The sequence below is a fragment of the Metopolophium dirhodum genome, chromosome 9, assembly GCF_019925205.1.
Source record: "Metopolophium dirhodum isolate CAU chromosome 9, ASM1992520v1, whole genome shotgun sequence".
Taxonomy (NCBI): Eukaryota; Metazoa; Arthropoda; class Insecta; order Hemiptera; family Aphididae; genus Metopolophium; species Metopolophium dirhodum.
In genome coordinates this window covers 10,017,214-10,037,180 of record NC_083568.1, presented here as the reverse complement: position 1 = coordinate 10,037,180, position 19,967 = coordinate 10,017,214, and the positions used below count along the sequence as shown (strand labels likewise).

General features: G+C 29.3%; 3 protein-coding genes across 3 annotated transcripts; 2 read left to right on the top strand and 1 right to left on the bottom strand.

Moving 5' to 3' along the window:
• Positions 1 to 3,985: 3,985 nt before the first annotated feature.
• Positions 3,986 to 6,288, top strand: LOC132952434 (uncharacterized). The gene is made up of 5 exons (XM_061024733.1): positions 3,986 to 4,030; positions 4,395 to 4,499; positions 4,835 to 5,059; positions 5,746 to 5,844; positions 5,947 to 6,288. The coding sequence occupies exons 1-5, from the start codon at positions 3,986 to 3,988 to the stop codon at positions 6,286 to 6,288; spliced, it is 816 nt and encodes a 271-aa protein (XP_060880716.1).
• Positions 6,289 to 11,495: 5,207 nt separating this feature from the next.
• LOC132951754 (uncharacterized) lies at positions 11,496 to 12,483 on the bottom strand. Its single transcript, XM_061023681.1, has 2 exons — positions 12,395 to 12,483; positions 11,496 to 12,237 (listed from the first exon to the last, which is right to left on the bottom strand). Exon 2 carries the CDS (start codon positions 12,235 to 12,237, stop codon positions 11,653 to 11,655), a length of 585 nt encoding a protein of 194 aa, XP_060879664.1. The 5' UTR covers positions 12,395 to 12,483; the 3' UTR covers positions 11,496 to 11,652.
• Positions 12,484 to 16,531: 4,048 nt separating this feature from the next.
• LOC132951753 (WD repeat domain phosphoinositide-interacting protein 4-like) lies at positions 16,532 to 19,882 on the top strand. The gene is made up of 7 exons (XM_061023679.1): positions 16,532 to 17,094; positions 17,200 to 17,274; positions 17,365 to 17,548; positions 17,621 to 17,801; positions 17,861 to 18,069; positions 18,238 to 18,458; positions 19,641 to 19,882. The coding sequence occupies exons 1-7, from the start codon at positions 17,049 to 17,051 to the stop codon at positions 19,748 to 19,750; spliced, it is 1,026 nt and encodes a 341-aa protein (XP_060879662.1). The 5' UTR covers positions 16,532 to 17,048; the 3' UTR covers positions 19,751 to 19,882.
• The last annotated feature ends 85 nt before the right edge of the window (positions 19,883 to 19,967 follow it).

Sequence of the window (19,967 nt, the reverse complement as noted above, 5' to 3'; positions counted from 1 at the left end):
GAAAAGTTTGAAGTGGTGCTCACCCTACCTGCCTTAGGTTTCCTCTTCTTTCCCGGCGCATAATGATAATATATCCGTTGCCGTGTTCGGCAAGTGTATAATAATGTAAAGACTCACCGACGTCTCCATTTTCAGAGTCTATTACGGTTACGCCAAACACAGAGCGCCCCGGAACAACAATTCCAGTTCAGTCATATCGTTGCGCAGCGCCGGTGACATATCGTTGTCCGGTGGCCACCACCACCATGGTGGCAGTGGCATCACCGACAGACAGCCACGGGGCTCTTGTTGCCCGCTTCCGGTTCCGGTCAACCCACCACCATAATACCGTTGAGGCGACAGAACAGGGAAAGCGGAGACTATGCCACGTCTGACGTCCAAAGCGTTTGGTAATAATAAATTAATATATACAAGGCGATTAGGTAATATAGATTAGGTCAGGTATATATACACCGGGCATGGCAGAAACCTACGGGTTCCCAACTTAACATTCTGCCAAACCTAAAAACATGTTTCAACCAACTGTTCCAACAGTTCCCCCCTACAAAAATAACAAAACAGCCAATGGCTATAGTTTCCGGGCTTAAGTTCAATAAAAAAAAAAAAAAAAAAATGATGATACATACTAATCACTTTATTATATACATTATTACGCTAACTTTTATTTATACGCCTAGACGCTCGTAGTTTACAGACATTTTGTAAAGCAAATTATGTCTTTTTATATTTATATTTACGTCGTTTTTAATGTGTTATAATATTATGACAATCGGGAGCATCAAGATAAAAAAGGTGGATAAGTGGATGTTGCTCTGCTGTACAGTAGGTTACAAGTGGGTCACTGTAATGGATGGTGTTAAATTTGAATTCAATGATATAATATCATTGTATAAGAAAAACGATTCTGAGCGAAAACGGTCAGTCAGCCTATGAAGTATATTTGATGATATTATTGTGAATAAAGTAATTTATAGATAACCTATTTACGTGGAGCCTTGTTTTAAATTTTCAATCTTTAGCCATAAAAGTTAAACATTTTATACATTTTTAACTACAAAATAATTAACAAAATAAAAATTTCATAAATTTTGTCAAAATTTGAACTATAAATGCTTATAAAAATAAATTGTGCCTATGTATTTTTAATATTTTTTAACTGCTAGTAGAACGATATATCAGGAAATTTCACGCTTTTTTACCCAACAAATAAATTTTTTTGATATTTATAGAAAAAAAATTAAAAAAATTGAAAACTGACAAAGTCCGTAAACAGCTCAAAAAGAGTCAAAATATTTTCAAAATTTTATGGGGTATAGAAAATGCTAATACAAACATTCAGTGAAATTTTCAAGTATCTAAAGTCATTCGTTTTTTAATTACATTAAAATAAGAAAATGGTTACATGAGAAATCAAGTGAATATCAAATGTTGTAAAAATATAAATTTCAGACGCTCATAAAAATTTAATTTAAGTTTCTTGTAGACATTTTTTTTTTTGATAAAGGTAAACTAACTTATGAGTAATTTTATATTACATTTTCAAACTTTAGATTTAAAAAGAAAAATTTTTATGAATTCTCAACTCAAAATAATTTGCTAATTTTCGTGATTTTTCCGTATTTTGTCAAAATTTTAACTTTAAATGCTTATAAATAAAAACTGTGACAAAGGATTTTTAATTTTTTTCACCTGCCTTTGAAACAATAACCTAGGAGCCTTCTATTAAATTTTCAAGCTTTTTTACTCAACAGATAAAAATTTATTGATATTTATAGAAAAAAAAACTAAAAAAATTGAAAACTGACAATGGCCGTAAACAGCTCAAAAAGAGTCAAAATATTTTGTAAATATTATGGTGTATAGAAAATGCTAATATAAACATTCAGTCAAAATTTCATGTCCCTACAGTCATTTGTCTTAGAGTTACACCAAAAACCAAAATCGATTTTCTCGAAAACAGATTTTGCGTAAAAATTCCCGTTTTTCCTTAATTTTTCTTTTGTTTTTCACGTCGCTTGTGAAAACTACTGGGAAATTTTTACTTTCGACCCCCCAAAGTACCAACTAGATTCACTTTCCTATCAGAAAAGTTACTATTGAAGAAAATCCAAGCACTTTTACTGTCCTAAAAGGTGATGACAGACACAAAAAAAAAAAAATAAAATAAAAAAAAAACACACATCATTGTAAAATCAATACATTCATCGCTTAGCTCAGAATCTAATAGCAGACTTGGCCACAATGTAGATTTCACTACTTTGATAGGCCGACTTTTTTGGGAGGGAGTTTGGAACTTGGCCTTTTTTCACTGTTATGTTTTTGTTGGGGATATATATGTTATATAGGTGGGAATATTTTAAATTGTAAATTATTGACATAGGTCAGGCCAGCGAAGCAATATGTGCTGAAGCGACAATAATATTTTCTATATAACACCGCCGTATGCGCAGGCACAAGCAAGATAATATTAAAAACTCACCTTATGAAATACAAAAAAAGAAAAAGAATTAACTACCACAGAATCAAAGAATAAAATACCATAGAAGAACAACAAAAATGTACTGCTATTTGTCGAAATAAAAATATTATACTTCAAACTGTAAACAATCTCTAAGAATACATTTTTCCACAAAAGGACCAATCAATATATTTTCATAACCTTATATTCATATTTTTTTTTTTAGGCACGTATTATATAATTAATAATTAAAGTAGTAAGATTAAATTAACATTTAAGCATAATTTTATAGTCAACGACGCGAATAAGCCGAGACAGTAACCTAGTAATAAAATAAGTAGTAGTAGTAATAAGACATTTGTATGTAGCAATAGCATTAAAAAATTAGGGCATTTTTTCGAAAAAAACAACGGGGACTGTCGTATATTGCAGACAGTCGTCAAAATAATATTATTATTTAATATATATGTAATATAGGTGGGAATATTTTAAATTGTAAATTATTGACATAGGTCAGGCCAGCGAAGCAATATGTGCTGAGGCGACAATAATATTTTCTATATAACACCGCCGTACGCGCAGGCACGGGGCCGCGTTGTCGCCGAGTGATTCGGCCTGGACGTTGGTACGAGGTGCGTGTGAAACACCGATCGTCAGGGACGCCCGGAAGGAGTGGCCAGTGGGGGCCATTGCCCCCCCTGAGATTTTTTGTGTCAGTTACAAAATTGGAAATTTTTTACATAAAGCTGGTCTTAGGTATTTAGCGACAATCCTTGTATCTAACAAGTCATATATAAGCAGCATAGGCGCACATAGGGGGGTGCTTGAGGGTGCTTAGCACCCCCAAGCTTCAGACTAGCACCCCCAATTTATCTCAATCTTTCACCAATCATTTATACATTTTTGTGGTTTATTGGTTCGGAATTTTTTTCCATACCAAATATTGACAACTCGACTGTTCACGAATTCACTATTAAAACAGTATTGTGTGAATGCACGTTTCAGTGTTTAAGTTTTTGTCAATATGCAGCAATCATAATATTATTATTGATAATTATATTATCTTACGGTTCACGGTTGGGTACGAAATGTTCTATTAATAACTTTGGTTATTACTTGGTTTTTACTAATGTGCCTATTTATTTAATCTGCGGGCTACGCTGAATTGAATAAACTCGGGGAATGACAAATTAATATTATTAAGGCTTGAGAGGATGCACCCGCATGTCTGGTCTCCGTTTTACAAAAATAAAACTTAGTAAAAACGGTTTTGCGCTGATAAGAACCCCTCGGGCAATAGTTCAAGTTATGCAACCAAATGTTTCTACTAGAAAGAGGAGAACATATTGACTGTGCAACATTGTTTTTAATTTTTCATATTAAATATTGTGTTTTCCAAGTCCACGTATTGTTGAGTGTTGACTGTTGTTGCCCTACAATTTACAAATTAACCAATTTTAAAGTTAAAATAATTAAAAAAAATCGTTAAGAAGTGCAAACATGGATTCAGTTCCTTAAAAGAAGAAAATGAGGACACTTGACTCTTATTTTTCAAATGATAAAACAAAAAAGGTAAGCTCTTATATTGGATTATTTATATTTAATTTCTTGCTAATATTTTATTAAAATCACATTCTACCGACTACCATCATAACAATTTAATGTTTTTGCGAGTTAAATTAATTACATTCCTACTTAAAGTATGCATTTTTAAAGTTAATACAACTTACAAGAATACCCGGATATTTAAATAATAAATAGCCAATATTATTGGCACAATAAGGTCAATTTTTATTTTCATGAATATAACTATTAATTAAATACCTGAATAATAATTCAGTATCAGTTATAAATTACATTATAATGAAGTCTTTTTAATTATTTAAAAGTAAGACTCAATCTTTAAACTTAAATTTATTTTGTATTGTTTTTATAGCAGTCACTTGCCGCAATCGATCATCGTGAAGTAGAACTAGTAGAAAAATGTGTAGATGACCCTGCATTTGTTTCTAACCATACTGATACAGCTAATTTTAAAGAAGTAAGTGTGTTGTAAAATACAAATTGAGTTTCTTACATTTGATTACTTTTATTTAATTTTTTGTTAACATTTTATCAAAAATGAACTAATATAATAATACAATACAATTACAATAGTATACCTAGGTACCTACAACCTACTACCTACTTAAATAACAAATAGGATGTATTTTAAATAATTTTTTTTTTATGAATATAACTATTTACTACTAAATAATTATAATGTAGGTAATCTTTTTAATTATTTAAAAATAAAGCTCACATTTTTTTGATTATATTTTTATTTTACTGTTTTAATTGTAATAAGCATTAAATTTATTTGTTATGGTTTTATAGAAGTCACTTGTTATAATTGATCACAAAGATAAAGTAGAAGAATGTGTAGCTGATCCTGCATTAATTTCTGTAGACCACACCAATGTGCTTTCTGATAACAATTTAGGACATTTTATAGAAACTTATTCACAAATTTCTGAAGATAAAAAGTTTGATCTTTTATCTAATCTATGGACGCCTCGTAAACATTATTATTTTAAAAATTATGTTGAAGACAGTAAAGTAGTAAACGTCCATTTTTGTATAAATGGTTTTCACAATACCCATGGTTAGTACTTAGTATATTCAAAGTTATTGAAAGGAGGTCTTTGCCTTACTTGTGTTCTCTTTCGGGCTCATGTGACACACGGTATTCATACTTTGGATCTTTTATTACCAGCTCAATTGTAAATCATAAACAATTTGTAGAAAAGGCTAATCAACACGAGAAATAAATGGCATATTGAATCTTTCATACGGTCCAAAGATTTTAAAGATATGAAAAAAACAAATTGTGGTATTGACATAGGCGCAAATAGGGGGGGGGGGGCTTTAGGGGCTAAGCCCCCCCCCAACACTTCAATAGCCCTCCCAAACATTTTTTACATTTTTTTTAAGCTTTATCATGGATTATGATGCAAAATTTGTGTTCGTATTTTTAAGATTATGTACCTCGTAAATGAACAAATTTTATTTATCGTGGTATTATTTTTATTATTATTGTACATTGAAGACTATTGTAGCCATAAACCATAATACCTACCAAGAACTAAGGATAATAAGTAATAAGGAATAACTAATAAGCATTCTTATTTCTTATTACGGAGTCTGTTGTTGCAGCTCATATTGATATACCATTTGGTCCATTTGGCTGTTATACTTATACGTAATATTTTATACGCCTGTACGGGCTATACTATAGTCTATAATAGTATCGATTTTCACAGGAGAGTTTAAACATTGCAACAGCAGTTGATGAACTATTTAAATTAAATTTTCAACAATCATCTTTTCTTATTGATTATTATAAAGTACGTTGTAACTTGTATTTGAGCAATATTTATAAATTATAAATTCCATTTGACAAATACTTTTTTTAAACTATTTTGTTTTGCTTGTATATTTTTGTACAGGATACTTTTGATATCAATTTTTCAAACTTGAAATGTGAAATGAATGTAATGAAAAACATGATGAACGAAGTTAATTTTGAAAATATCGAAAAACATCTAAATGAAGAAGTATTTCCTAATTTATTTAAAATTATGCAAGTGGCAATAACATTACCTTTGAGCTCGGCCACTTGTGAAAGGTCCTTTTCAACTATGAGAAGGATCAACACATATGTCCGAGCTTACATGACTCAGGGCCGATTTAGTAACTTAGCAATATTGAATATCGAAAAAGATATTAAAGTAGATACTGAAACAATATTAAACACGTTTGCTAAATCTAACCGAAGAATACAGCTCTAAAAATGTATAAGGTACATTTGTAGTAAGCCAGTTACTACTTAACAACACCATTGTAATATAATAGTAATTATACTATGCCATAGATTAGCTATACTGTAATTCGGCATAAATCGGATATTAGAAACGGAAATAAGATTTCCTACTGTTTAGTATGAGAAGACAGGCTCACTGAATAATATAATTACTCGGGGAGTCCTGTGTACGACAATATTCAAATATAAAAATATAAAATGGTTAATTTAATTACAACGCGGTACGCGACAAAGTTCAATATAGAAACATAAAAGAGTAGAATGATTATTCAATTGAATCATAGATTAGCATTTTTAGCAATACGTAGAAATATAAGGAAGTCATAAAATGCGTGGGCCGGAACGCTGGTCACACACATCACATCCGTGAGCCGAGATACAGTATCTATAGGCAGGGGGTACGGGGAACTTCATATATAAGGGAGCCCGAATCGGCCTGTTTTCAGACGTGTACTACCACCCATTAGTGCAAGCACCTTCACGCCACTCTGTACGAGCATATTTTGGACTTAGAAAAAATTATCAACAATATAATAAAATTCACAATAAAACAACAATTGTCTTTTATTTATTATCAACCACGACTACAACATCAAACAAATTGTCTGCGACCCGCAACTATAATATCTCGGCAGCCACTTATCTACTATTAGTACTACGATAGTGGGTACCAAGCTGTCGAGAACATTACACATTTTTAAAATAAAAACTTGTTCTATAATTATATTATTTTGTTGTTAATTGTTGCTCTAAATCCATACTTACAGTAATAATTCCTATTGTTTTCCTAAAATTTATGTGGTGTATAATGTATATTATATATTATAAATATAATTTTGACAACTATTATAAGTACCTACTTGAAATAGCACATTAAAAAAAAAATGTTTAGTAAGTGTTATTTTCTGTCAATATTGTAATTAAGTAAGCAGTATACAATATACCTATATGTTGTATTAAAAATTTTTTTTGGTGTTAATTACTTGTATAAATGCTTCAATGCTTCATTTAGTAGCTAGGGCTTCAGCCCCCCCCCCCCAAATCTCAAACGCTATTTGCGCCTATGGGTATTGACCAAGTATTAGATTCTTGTTATAAAAATAAAATTGAAAAAAATAGAAATAAATTAAAGCCAGTAATTTCTTCACTTTTATTTTGTGCAATACATAATTTACCGATTCGAGGAGATACAGACAACACTGCAGTATTTAATGACTTATTAAAATTCAGAGTTGATGCTGGTGATTTGACTTTAAAAACTCATTTAGAAAAAGGTGGATAAGTGGATGTCGCTCTGCTGTACGGTAGGTTACAAGTGGGTCGCTGTAATGGATGGTGTTAAATTTGAATTCAATGATATAATATCATTGTATAAGAAAAACGATTCTGAGCGAAAACGGTCAGTCAGCCTATGATTTTACCAAGTATATTTGATGATATTATTGTGAATAAAGTAATTTAAATATAACCTATTTACGTGGAGCCTTGTTTTAAATTTTCAATCCTTAGCCATAAAAGTTAAAAATTTATAAATTTTTAACTACAAAATAATTAATAAATTATAAATTTGATAAATGTTGTCAAAATTTGAACTTTAAATGCTTATAAAAAAAAATTGTGCCTATGTATTTTTAATATTTTTCAACTGCTATTAGAACGATATATCAGGAGCCTTATATTAAATTTTCACGCTTTTTTACCCAACAAATAAAAATTTATTGATATTTATAGAAAAAAAACTAAAAAAATTGAAAACTGACAATGTCCGTAAACAGCTCAAAAAGAGTCAAAATATTTTCAACATTTTATGGTGTATAGAAAATGCTAATATAAACATTCAGTGAAATTTTCAAGTATCTACAGTCATTCGTTTTTTAATTACAATAAAATAAGAAAATTGTTACATGAGAAATCGAGTAAATATCAAATGTTGTAAAAATATAAATTTCAGACGCTCATAAAAATTTAATTTAAGTTTCTTCTAGACATTTTTTTTTTGATAAAGGTAGACAAACTTATGAGTAATCTTATATTACATTTTCAAATCTTAGATTTGAAAAGAAAAATTTTTATGAATTCTCATCAAAATAATTTGCTATTTTTCGTGATTTTTCCGTATTTTGTCAAAATTTGAACTTTAAATGCTTATAATTAAAAACTGTGACTAAGGATTTTTAATTTTTTTCATCTGCCTTTGAAACAATAACCTAGGAGCCTTCTATTAAATTTTCAAGCTTTTTTACTCAACAGATAAAATTTTATTGATATTTATAGAAAAAAAAACTAAGAAAATTGAAAACTGACAATGGCCGTAAACAGCTCAAAAAGAGTCAAAATATTTTGTAAATTTTATGGTGTATAGAAAATGCAAATATAAGCAACCAGTGAAAATTTCATGCATCTACGGTCATTTGTTTTAGAGTTACACCAATAACCAAAATCGATTTTGTTAAAAATCGATTTTGCGTAAAAATTCCCGTTTTTCCTTAATTTTTCTTTTGTTTTTCACATCGCTTTTGAAAACTACTGGGAAATTAAAATTTTGACCTCCCCAATGCACCAACGATATTCACTTTCCCATCGAACAAGATACTGAAGTCGAAAATCGAAGCATTATTTCGACTACTTATCCGATAAGTCTTATCGTGTACACAGACACAAAAATAAAAAAATAAAAAAAAAAATAAAAAAAAAAACACACATCATTGTAAAATCAATACATTCATCGTTTCACTCAGAATCTAAAATACAATAAAAATGCATTGTACATATCACACCGTGTGCAAAATGAATTATTAGAATGTTTATCTTCTAGTTTAAGATCTGTGATTACTAGAGCTAGGATTTTGGTGACTTTTGCATTTTTTTTCTTTAAGTGCTATACAATTCTTACCAAAAACTAAATTTGTTTCGTGATTTAACAATGTAGAATATGTAATTTTTATTTTGCATTTTTTGCATTTTTTGTGTTAAATGCATTTTATTGCATTTTTAAGGTCATTTTTACGTAATATTACAAATATTACGTTCATTTTGTGTATTTTAACTAATTTTTTTTTATTTTAAGCTTTTTTAATACGTGTTGTAAAGGTTATCCCAACTAGTACCTATAGGCAATTAGTAATTGCCAATTGGCAATACTAATAGCACCTACTCCAGTCCATTGTTATTGAAAAAGTAATCTAAGAGTAAGTAAGATAAGATTACATATCGAACGAACCCAAAACTATATAGGTATACACTATACAATAGTAGCTTTAGTAGTGAATACGACACGTACCTATATGGTTCTACACCGATCTGTACACTATTGTATACTGAACAAATAATATTACGACTAATATTAAAAATTAATATTAAAACTTTAAAAATCCCAAAAATTAAGTCAACAGTAGGAAGCCGTTTACGTAGTTTTGTGAGTGAGTTTGGTGCCGATATTTTTTCTACGGACGGTATGGTGCTTTTTTGTAAAGTGTGTAATGTTGCAGTTGCCTCCGAAAAGAAATTTACAATTCAACAGCACATCAGTCGAGATAAGCATGCTCGTGGAATTCAACGAAAACTGAATGAAGTGAAACAAAATGATCAAGTACTAATATCTAATTTAACAAATAATAGTGATCAATCGTCATTTAATTTAGAGCTTTGTAAAACATTATTAGCAGCTAATATTCCACTTGCTAAATTAAATAACACACATTTTAGAAATTTTTTAGAAAAATATATAAAATTTAAAATCCCAGACGAGTCTACATTGCGTAAAAGTTATGTTGAAAAATGCTATTTAAATACAATACGAAATATTAGACACTATGTAGGCGATAAAAAAATTTGGGTTAGTGTAGATGAAACGACAGACGTTGAAGGCCGTTATGTATTAAATATAGTTATTGGTACCCTGGAAGCAGAAAATTCAGGAAAAATATTTTTGTTATATTCTGATGTCTTGGAAAAAACAAATCATTCAACCATTGCAAAAGCGTTCGATAAAGCCATGTTTACATTATGGCCTGAAGGAATAAAACACGATAATGTCCTTATTTTTGTATCTGATGTTGCCCCATATATGGTGAAAGCAGGAAGAGCTATTTGCACTCTGTATTCAAAAATGGTGCACGTAACCTGTGTGGCGCATGCAATTCATAGAGTTGCGGAAGAAATAAGAACAAATTTTCAAGATGTCAATAAACTTATAAGTTGCGTAAAAAAAATATTTTTAAAATCACCATATCGTACACAAATGTTTAAAACTCTTGCTCCAGGTATTCCATTGCCACCCGAACCCGTAATCACGCGATGGGGAACCTGGCTAAATGCTGTAAATTACTATTGTGAGAATTTTTCTTATGTAAAAAAAGTTGTACTTGAATTAAATCATGATGATTCGACTAATATAAAAGAAGCAAAAAAACTTATGTCTGAATCAAGTTTAGAGGCTAATTTGATTTATATGAAATCTAATTTTGGTTTCATTCCTTCAGAAATAAAAAAGCTGGAGGCTTTAGGAGTTTTTAGGTCATTTTGCATTTTTTTTAGTGCATTTTTGTGTATTTTTTAGGTCATTAAAATCCTAGCTCTAGACTGATTACCAATGAAGCTATGGAAGCATTTTGTTTTTCATTAATTGTTGATGAAACGGCTGACATTAATGGTACTGACTACTGAGCAGTTATCAATTTGTGTAAGGTACCGTAAAATGGGGTGAATTGCAACAATTTTTGAGTTCTACCCAACTTTGATCTTCATTTAAAAATCAGGCATTTATACTACTGTTAAGGAAAACACTTTTTTAGAATTGCTGTTACCTTTTTCATCATTATAAGTATAATTCAAAAATATAACTTATAAAGTTTTTTTATAATATATTTTTATTTGACTTTGTTGCAATTCACCTTTGAATGGGGTGAATTGAAACATTGCATTAAAAATCATGTTTTATTCATTTAAAACAATTTATGGGTGAATTGAAACACTACATACATTTTTTTTTTAAAATAGGCAATTTTTTGAATTTATTGATATAATTTTCAATTTTTTCTGATTATTATAGGCAAAATAATAAATATCTCAAGTTTTAGTAACATAAAAATATAACAAACTTTGACAAATTTCAGTCTTTGAAATCACTTTATTATTTCATAAATTTATATAAAAGTGTATCTCCTAATTACCATATAGTAAGTAATATAACAAAATTACATTTTTTATTAATATCTTATAAAATAAAAAAAAACAAATGAGCAAGTAAGTAATAAAGCAAACTTATATATTAACATAATACAACAAATTTAACAAATTTCAGTCTTTGAAATCACTTTATTATTTCATACATTTATATAAAAGTGTATCTCCTAATTCTGCCAGGATCATCAGATAAATTAGTTTCATCATAATTAATAATATTTGATGATGGTACACCTTCAATTGATACTTCTAAATTATTAAAATAATTATCAATTTGTTCTGGCGAAACAGCAGCCCTTGCCCTTTTTATGTTTTGACAAATCCTGGGAGTAATGCTCTTTGCATGTCTTTTTAAAAATGACAGTGCAAACTCATGACCAGGCATATTGTCTTTAAACCGTTTTATAACTATACCTTTTTTATCACAAATATGTTTTACTATCATTCGTAGGTCCATAGTGTCCATGGGATAGCCCCATTCAGCACATTTCACTAATCTTTCAACAATCATATTTTCCATGTCTGCATCTAAAACTGTTTGACCTCCAATTGTTCTCCTTTTTCCGTTAGCTTTAACCCATCTTTGGAGTGTTGAGTAATGTACACTATGGTTTTCAGCAGCTTTCCTTAGAGAAATTCCATTTTTAACTTCAGTAGCAGCAGCATTTAAATCACTTTCATTTCTTTTTCTATACTGTTTCCCTCTGGGATCAGAAATATATACTCTGGGCATCTGAAAAAAAAAATGTATTTTAAAAGTAGGTTCATGAAAGTGTAAAACAACACATTTTTGGTACTATTTATGTTTTTGTTGCAAATCACCCCATTTTTGGTTAACTACTAAAAATGTTTGATTCAAAAATTTATAATTAATTGAAAAATGTACTTACGTTGTTGTATTGTAAATTTCTTATAAATTTACAAAATTTTTTATTCAGAAAAAAAAAATTACTGTGATAGTGACATTTTAACAATATCAACTGAACTAGGATTTTGGCGGTTATAAAATGAGTAAATTGATAAGCGCGAAGGAAATATTTTGCTGTGGAGGTAGAAATAATCCGATAACAATAATTTTTTTTCCAATAGATAACATTTATCACAAAGAATTTAATTCTTATTTTTTCATAGTGATAACACATAAATTGAATATTCGTCATCAATAATAAACAAATTACTGAAGACTTGTTGCAATTCACCTTGCAGTTGCAATTCACCCCGTTTTACGGTATCTGTATAGTAAAAATTTACATGAAGAATTTTTAGGGTTTTTCCCCTTACAAGAGTTTGATGCTTCATTTATTACTCAAACAATATTAGAAGCATGTACTAACCTAAATATTGATATGAATAAATGTGTTGGACAGAGGTACGACAGATGTGCTACGATGGCTGGCCATATATCTGGAGTGCAAAAAAGAATTAATAATGTGTATCCCATGGCTAATTTTTTCCATTGCGCTAGTCATCGTTTGAATTTGGTAATTAATGATTTGAATTCTCTTTCTGAAGTTAGAAATTGTATAGGGAAAATAAAAGAAGTTACTACATTTGTTAGATAGTGCACTTCGTAGAAATATTGTAGGGAGTAATTTGACAAAATTATGCGAAACAAGGTTTGTTGAAAAACATAAAAGTATCAGAAAATTTAAGGACCAATATGTTACAATTGTTGAAGGCTTGGAAGAAATATCAAAATCCAATAATTTTAACAGCAAAACTAAACAGACAGCGTTGCTATGAAATGCTTACTGCAATCACTACTCCAACATTTGTTGTAATATTATCAATCATGGCAAAATATTCTGCAAAATTTGAAACTGTATCAACACTTCTTCAAGGGATAGATCCCTGCAAATATTTACCTGCATGAAGCTACAAAACATATTCAAGACCTATTATCAATGTTAGAAATAGACTGTAATAATTGTGAGAATATATTTAATACAATATTTAATGAAGTAAAATTAGTTGCTTCTAAAATAGATCTTGAGTTAAAGTTACCACGGCGTAATGTTAAACAAGTACATCGTGAAAACTATCCAACTAACGATGTGGAGGTATATTTTAGACAATCTTTATTTATACCATACTTGGAATCAGTTATAATGTCTCTAAAAGATAGATTTTCAGATGAAAAATTAAAAATATTTACATTATACAACCTACACCCAAAAAAAAATGGAACTAATGAGCGACCAACAATTTGTAGAAAGTGTTGAATTTATTTGTACACTTTATGGTTCACTTCTAGACAATTTTAAAGAGCAAACACTGTCATGGTATGATCTATGGAAAAAGAAAGAAGTCGAACCCACCATGAAATTAATTGATATTCTCGATTACACCACATATTACCCAGCGGTATGCCAAGCAATACAAATTGCAATTACTTTACCTGTAATTTCCTGCTCAGTAGAAAGATCGTTTAAGTATGGTTTTTAAATAAATATTTCTACAAATATTATTCTGTGTGTAAATTCATATTTAACAATAACTATTTTATTATGTTTCAGCACTCTACGCCGTTTAAGGACATGGGTTAGAAATAGGATGGGAAACGAAAGACTGAGTAGCTTGGGGTTAATTAATATACACCGCCAAAGGTATGATGATAAAAAAATTTTTTAACAACAAATTGATAAATCAATCAATTTATTTGCTTCTAACAAAAGGAGATTGTCATTATTTTTTGTCTATTTTTTACAAAATAATTATTGAATTTTAAATTTCATAAATTTTGTCAAAATTCAAACTTAAAAAGCTTATAAAAAAATTGTGCTTATGTATTTTTAATATTATTCCTCTGCTATTGTAACAATATATCAAGAGCCTAGTATAAAATTTTTACTTTGGATCCCCCCCCCCCCCCCAAAGTACCAACTAGATTCACTTTCCTATCAGAAAAGATACTACTGTTGAAGAAAATCCAAACACTTAACTGTCCTAAAATGTGGTGACAGAAACAAAAAAAATTTAAAAAAAAATATACATCGTTGTAAAGTCAATACATTCATCAATTCGCTCAGAATCTAAAATAGTAGTAAGTAATAAAAAGTTGAGAACTCATAAAAATTTTTCTTCTTAAATCTAAGATTTTAAAATGCAATACAAGATTCCTCATAAGTTTGTCTACCTTTATCAACAAAAAGAATGTCTACAAGCAAATCAAATTAAATTTTTATGAGCGTTTGAAATTAATTATAAATATCAATAAAAATTTGTTGGGTAAGAAAGCGTGAAAATATAAGGCTCCTAATATATCGTTCTAATAACAGTTGAAAAATATTAAAAATACATAGGCACAATTTTTTTTTATAAGCATTTAAAGCTCAAATTTTGATAAAATGTATCAAATTTATAATTTAATAATTATTTTGTAGTTAAAAATGTATAAGATGTTCAACTTTTATAGCTAAGGATTGAAAATTTAAAACAAGTGTGGTATCACCCGTATTAGACAATACGCGGTAAACCAACTATACGCCTTACCCTCGTATTCTCTAGTTCAGTGGTTTTCAACCGGTGGGTCGCGACCCATTTTTGGGTCTCGTAAGCTTTAAAATTGGGTCGCGATAAGTCTTCTTTTTAAAATAAAAATAACATTTTTAAAATTATAAAAGGTAAAAAAATAATTTTTTAATAATTAAATTTAGAAATTTAATAAATGAAAATACAGTTTAAAAATAGTAGTGTATGTTGTGTATTATGTATCAACAATATTTTATAATTTATTGTTATTCTATATTCTATTCTATAATATTATAATGAATGTGAAATCACGGTATAATGTTTCATATTACACTGGTATGATTGTACGTAGTAAGATATTGAGATAAGAATTAACGAATAAACTGTGTTATTAATAGAATTAATATACATTGTTATCGTTAGAGTCCCATAATCTACGAATATTATCATAATAAAAAATTATAAAAAAATATTCATCAGTTTCGCAGTCGGCTTTAAAAGCATCGTTTTTGGTCTCTTATAGAATTGCAAAATGTTTGAAACCATATACCGTCGGAGAAGAACTAATATTACCTGCTGCTATTGAAATGTGTACGGAAATGATAAATGAAAAAGTTGCAAGCCAATTAAAAAATATTCCTCTCTCTGATACTACAGTCGCTAGACGTATATCACTTATTAGTAATGATTTAAAATTGCAACTTTTGTCTCGGTTAACAGGGAAATTCTCTTTACAACTTGACGAGAGCAAGGTTTGTCTTATTTTGTAGTTAAAAATTTATAAAATGTTCAACTTTTATATCTAAGGATTGAAAATTTAAGACAAGGTTTCGCGTAAATAGGGTATATTATATAAATTACTTTATTACAATAATATCATCAAATACATATACTTATAGTAATATTATAGAGGCTGCAGACTGACCGTCTTCGCTCAGAATCGTTTTTCTTATACAATGATATGCATTTTGAATAAAAAGTTGATTGTAGGTATACATCAATACATCATTGTTTTTTTTGAATTTTTTCAATACGCTTTATGCCAACGTTGCGTCAGCGCAACATTTTGTTACGCAAAGTTAGATTAACCAACAAAATTAAATGTTTTTTTAAGTGGTAAGATTATAAATATTAGCAAAACCGATCACAATTATAATGAATTTTTAGATTTTTAATACTTTGGCCGTTCGTGGGTTAATATTATATGAACCTTCTCTTTCACTTACCGAATATTTGGAAAATATTAGTTAATTCATTGTGTATTTTTATAGCACACAGGACACATCACACCAATTTTAGCATACTAATTACTAGGTACTAGGTAGTTTACTATTTTATATAGCATGTAAATTATAAACCCTAGTCGGCTAATAGTCCTAATTATTACAAAATATAGTAACGGCCTACGGTTGTTTTATACTTTTATATTTATACTAATATATTATTATTATTATTATTATTATTATTATTACATTCAATATTGTCAACACAAATATCAAATAACGTATCTACGTCCTAATGTACAAAATATGATAATGAGACAATGTGTCAATTTAAATTGTGTAAACAGTAACACGATAGACCAATAAAAGTATTTAAGTATAAACTTTAGTTGATAGTTCTATACTCTATACTATTGTGTAACACGCGCATTTATCATATTATCACAGAATTCTATTTATTATTCTACTTATAGGTCTGTGGACGCAATAGACTCTTTACAGGTGCGCAGTACCACGGCTGTAGAGTATAGATAATAGATATATTATCTACAATCTTGAGCACTGCGCAATTCGCCAGTACGTGCCACTGTACTCACTACTCAGTTGTTGTAGTACCACCGAACAACTACTGAATTACGCCTGCACGTTGATTGTAGACTGTGGTCTGTATACTGCGGTGATTACGATTTACGATACATACTCAAATATATTTAATAATAGATATAATACCTATCGTTATTGACGAATTCTTTTGTTTCTTGTGCGTTTTTCATTTTCTTTTTTTTAACGAAATATTCGAAATTAGTGCTTGGTCGACCGTGCGTGTAAAGACTATATAAACTATACAAACATGAATGAAAAAGGCATAATCAGTTTGAGTTTCAACCAAGACCATAGTGAGTACTGATACAAATTAAACATTTCACCGTCAACTATTATTGTATACTGTAGATAGTGTCGTTGGACGTAACAGTTATCTCAAAACATTTGTTGTTTTTCAGCTTTTTTTGCCTGCTGTACCGAAACTGGTGTTAGAATTTACAACGTTGAACCCCTGTCGCTGAGAGAAAGGTTTGGTAAGTCAATATTAAATAACGCTAAAGGCGAAGGTGAATTTTTAGCACCACATTTATGATTGAAACCATATTATTTGTTGTGACGTACAGATTTAGGCGGTGTATCGAAATGCGAAATGCTGAACTCATCCAATTTCATCGCCATAGTTTCTGGTGGAAAATATCCAAAATATTGTCAGAACACTGTACTAATCTATGATGCTGTGTTGGAAAAATTTGTGATGGAAGTTAATTGTGCTTCCAGTGTAAAATCTGTGCTAATGAGGAGAAACAAGTTAGTATAAACCTTTAGTATTATTCTTTTAACAGAATTATTAACTGGTTTTATTTTTAATTTGTAACTTAGGATGATAGTTGTGACTATGGACAAGATATCTGTTTTTACGTTTCCTACGGTCATTGAGCACATAATTAATTTGGAAACCCGTCCAAACCCGATGGGATTGTGTGAAATCACTCCTTTAGAAACTTCTACAAAACAAATCATTGCATATCCTGGGAATAAAATTGGAAGCGTTCATATTATGGTAATTACAGATATTATATTATACAAAGTTGTGTACAAAAATAACTATTTTAATTTTAGGATGTTTCAAATTTGGAAGCAACAAGTTCTAGTGCCCCGGCAATACTCAATGCTCACCAGGGAGAAATTTCTTGTTTGGCTATAAATCGACTCGGTACACTTATAGCTAGTGCAAGTGCCAAAGGAACCTTAATCAGAATCTGGGATACTTGTCATAAAGTCAAAGTTGCTGAATTAAGACGTGGGTCAGATACAGCAACATTATACTGGTATGTAATTTTTTGTTGAAGATAAAATATATTATGTAAATAATATTATGTATTTTTATTGTTTAAATAATCAAGTACAAGTTTTTAAAATTATATACTACAGTACATTTTATAAAATAAAAACGTTATATAATTAATGTAGCTTGTAATCTGTTTGCATTTTCACAGCATAAACTTCAGTCCAAATTCAGAATTTTTATGCTGCTCAAGTGACAAGGGCACAATTCATATATTCGCAGTGATAGAATCTGATTTAAATCGCCGATCTAGTCTATCCCCGTTCAGTTTTTTCAGTTCCTACTGTCAATCACAGTGGGCTCTGGCCACTTTTACAGTGCCTCCAGAAGTGGGCTGTATTTGCACTTTTTTGACTTTAGATACTGTTGCTGGTAAGAATAAAATTGTGTTTTTAAATACCTGATAGTATAAGATAATTATTGTAATTTAATATTTTGGTTAATTACAATTATGCTTTGTTGATTTGTGTGAATAATTTTTTTTTGGAATGAAACTATGTACTTTTATAAAGACAGTTCTGTGATAAGGACTAATGTCAGATAAGAAGTATCAATAAAATTCTGACTTTGTAATTAAATAAATTTGAAAAATATTGATATGGTATTCCAAGGCAATTCAGTATTAAATGGATGTCAGCGCAGTATTTGTTTTCTCTCTCTGGCCCACACGCAACATAGACAAAACGCATTGACAAAGAATCATTTTTTCTATGTTTTTAAGTAATCTCAGAATAAAATTACCTATCATGAATAAGATAGAGAATAATATTTTTAAGGGAATTACATACCGATTCGTCGAAATATTGTACCAAAACAATTTAAACATAATTTAAATTTACAACATTTTTTGTTTATTTAGAAAGTCGAATACAAAGTCAAATAACAATAAAATCGATATGTCATTCCTTCAAAAATATTATTCTCTATCTTTTTTGTAATAGGCGATTTTACTCTAAGATTACTTAAAAACATAGAAAAAATGATTCTGCGTTAATGCGTTTTGTACATGTTGCGCGTGGGCCAGAGAGAGAAAACAAATAGTGCGCTGACATCCTCTTTAACGGTTTTAGATAAATAGTTTGTTCTATTCATTCAGTACTTTTTGTTTATTTTATCAAAATTATTTCTTAGGAATTGCAAGTACAGTGAAACTTCCATATTATTAAGTCTTATAGGCAGCAAAAAACATTTGTATTTTAAAGAAATTTGTGAAACATAATTTAATAAATTTGATTATAATTTGGTTTGATTCTCAAAAATATTTTGTTTAAATGGGAATTTGTTACATGAAAATTTCACTGTATTACTAATATAAATCTAATACAACAGTGTGAATGTGTGTTGCTGTCTAGTGGTAGACGTATAATTTCTTACATAGCTGTCATTTCCAGTATAGTTTAGCTTACCTCATATTAAAAATATTTTTTGGCTGTTTGCCAGATTTGCAATTCATTTTTTGCAATCAATATACTATTGTTATTGACAGTTTGTTTATATATTAATATTATGTAGATTATTTTATTTTAATATAGTTGCATTGAACTTATGTTACAGCTATCTGCCTTGATGGTACTTATCATAAGTTTGCATTTTCCAAAGATGGTACTAGCAGACGCAAATCGTTCCAAATATATTTACACAATTGTGAAGATGATGAATTTTAAATTAATTTTTTTACCCAGACTTTCCATAATATTTATTTATTGTAAGTTAGTCCTAACTAATCTTAATATAAATTTAATTGACAATCTTATAAAAATAAAGGTTATATTTTATTATGATAAACATATAGTAAATCTATAGTTTTTATTTATACATATTTAATATTGTATGGTATAAGGCAAATGTCACGATTTTTATTGTTTTGAAATTTTAATTTAG

Coding starts and splice junctions, on each gene's coding strand:
- LOC132952434 (XM_061024733.1), top strand. CDS start 3,986: ATGAGGACACTTGACTCTTATTTTTCAAATGATAAAACAAAAAAG. Junction 4,500..4,834: donor ATACAGCTAATTTTAAAGAA/GTAAGTGTGTTG, acceptor ATGGTTTTATAG/AAGTCACTTGTTATAATTGA. Junction 5,845..5,946: donor TTCTTATTGATTATTATAAA/GTACGTTGTAAC, acceptor ATTTTTGTACAG/GATACTTTTGATATCAATTT.
- LOC132951754 (XM_061023681.1), bottom strand. CDS start 12,237: ATGCCCAGAGTATATATTTCTGATCCCAGAGGGAAACAGTATAGAAAA.
- LOC132951753 (XM_061023679.1), top strand. CDS start 17,049: ATGAATGAAAAAGGCATAATCAGTTTGAGTTTCAACCAAGACCATA. Junction 17,095..17,199: donor GAGTTTCAACCAAGACCATA/GTGAGTACTGAT, acceptor GTTGTTTTTCAG/CTTTTTTTGCCTGCTGTACC. Junction 17,549..17,620: donor GTGCTAATGAGGAGAAACAA/GTTAGTATAAAC, acceptor TTTGTAACTTAG/GATGATAGTTGTGACTATGG.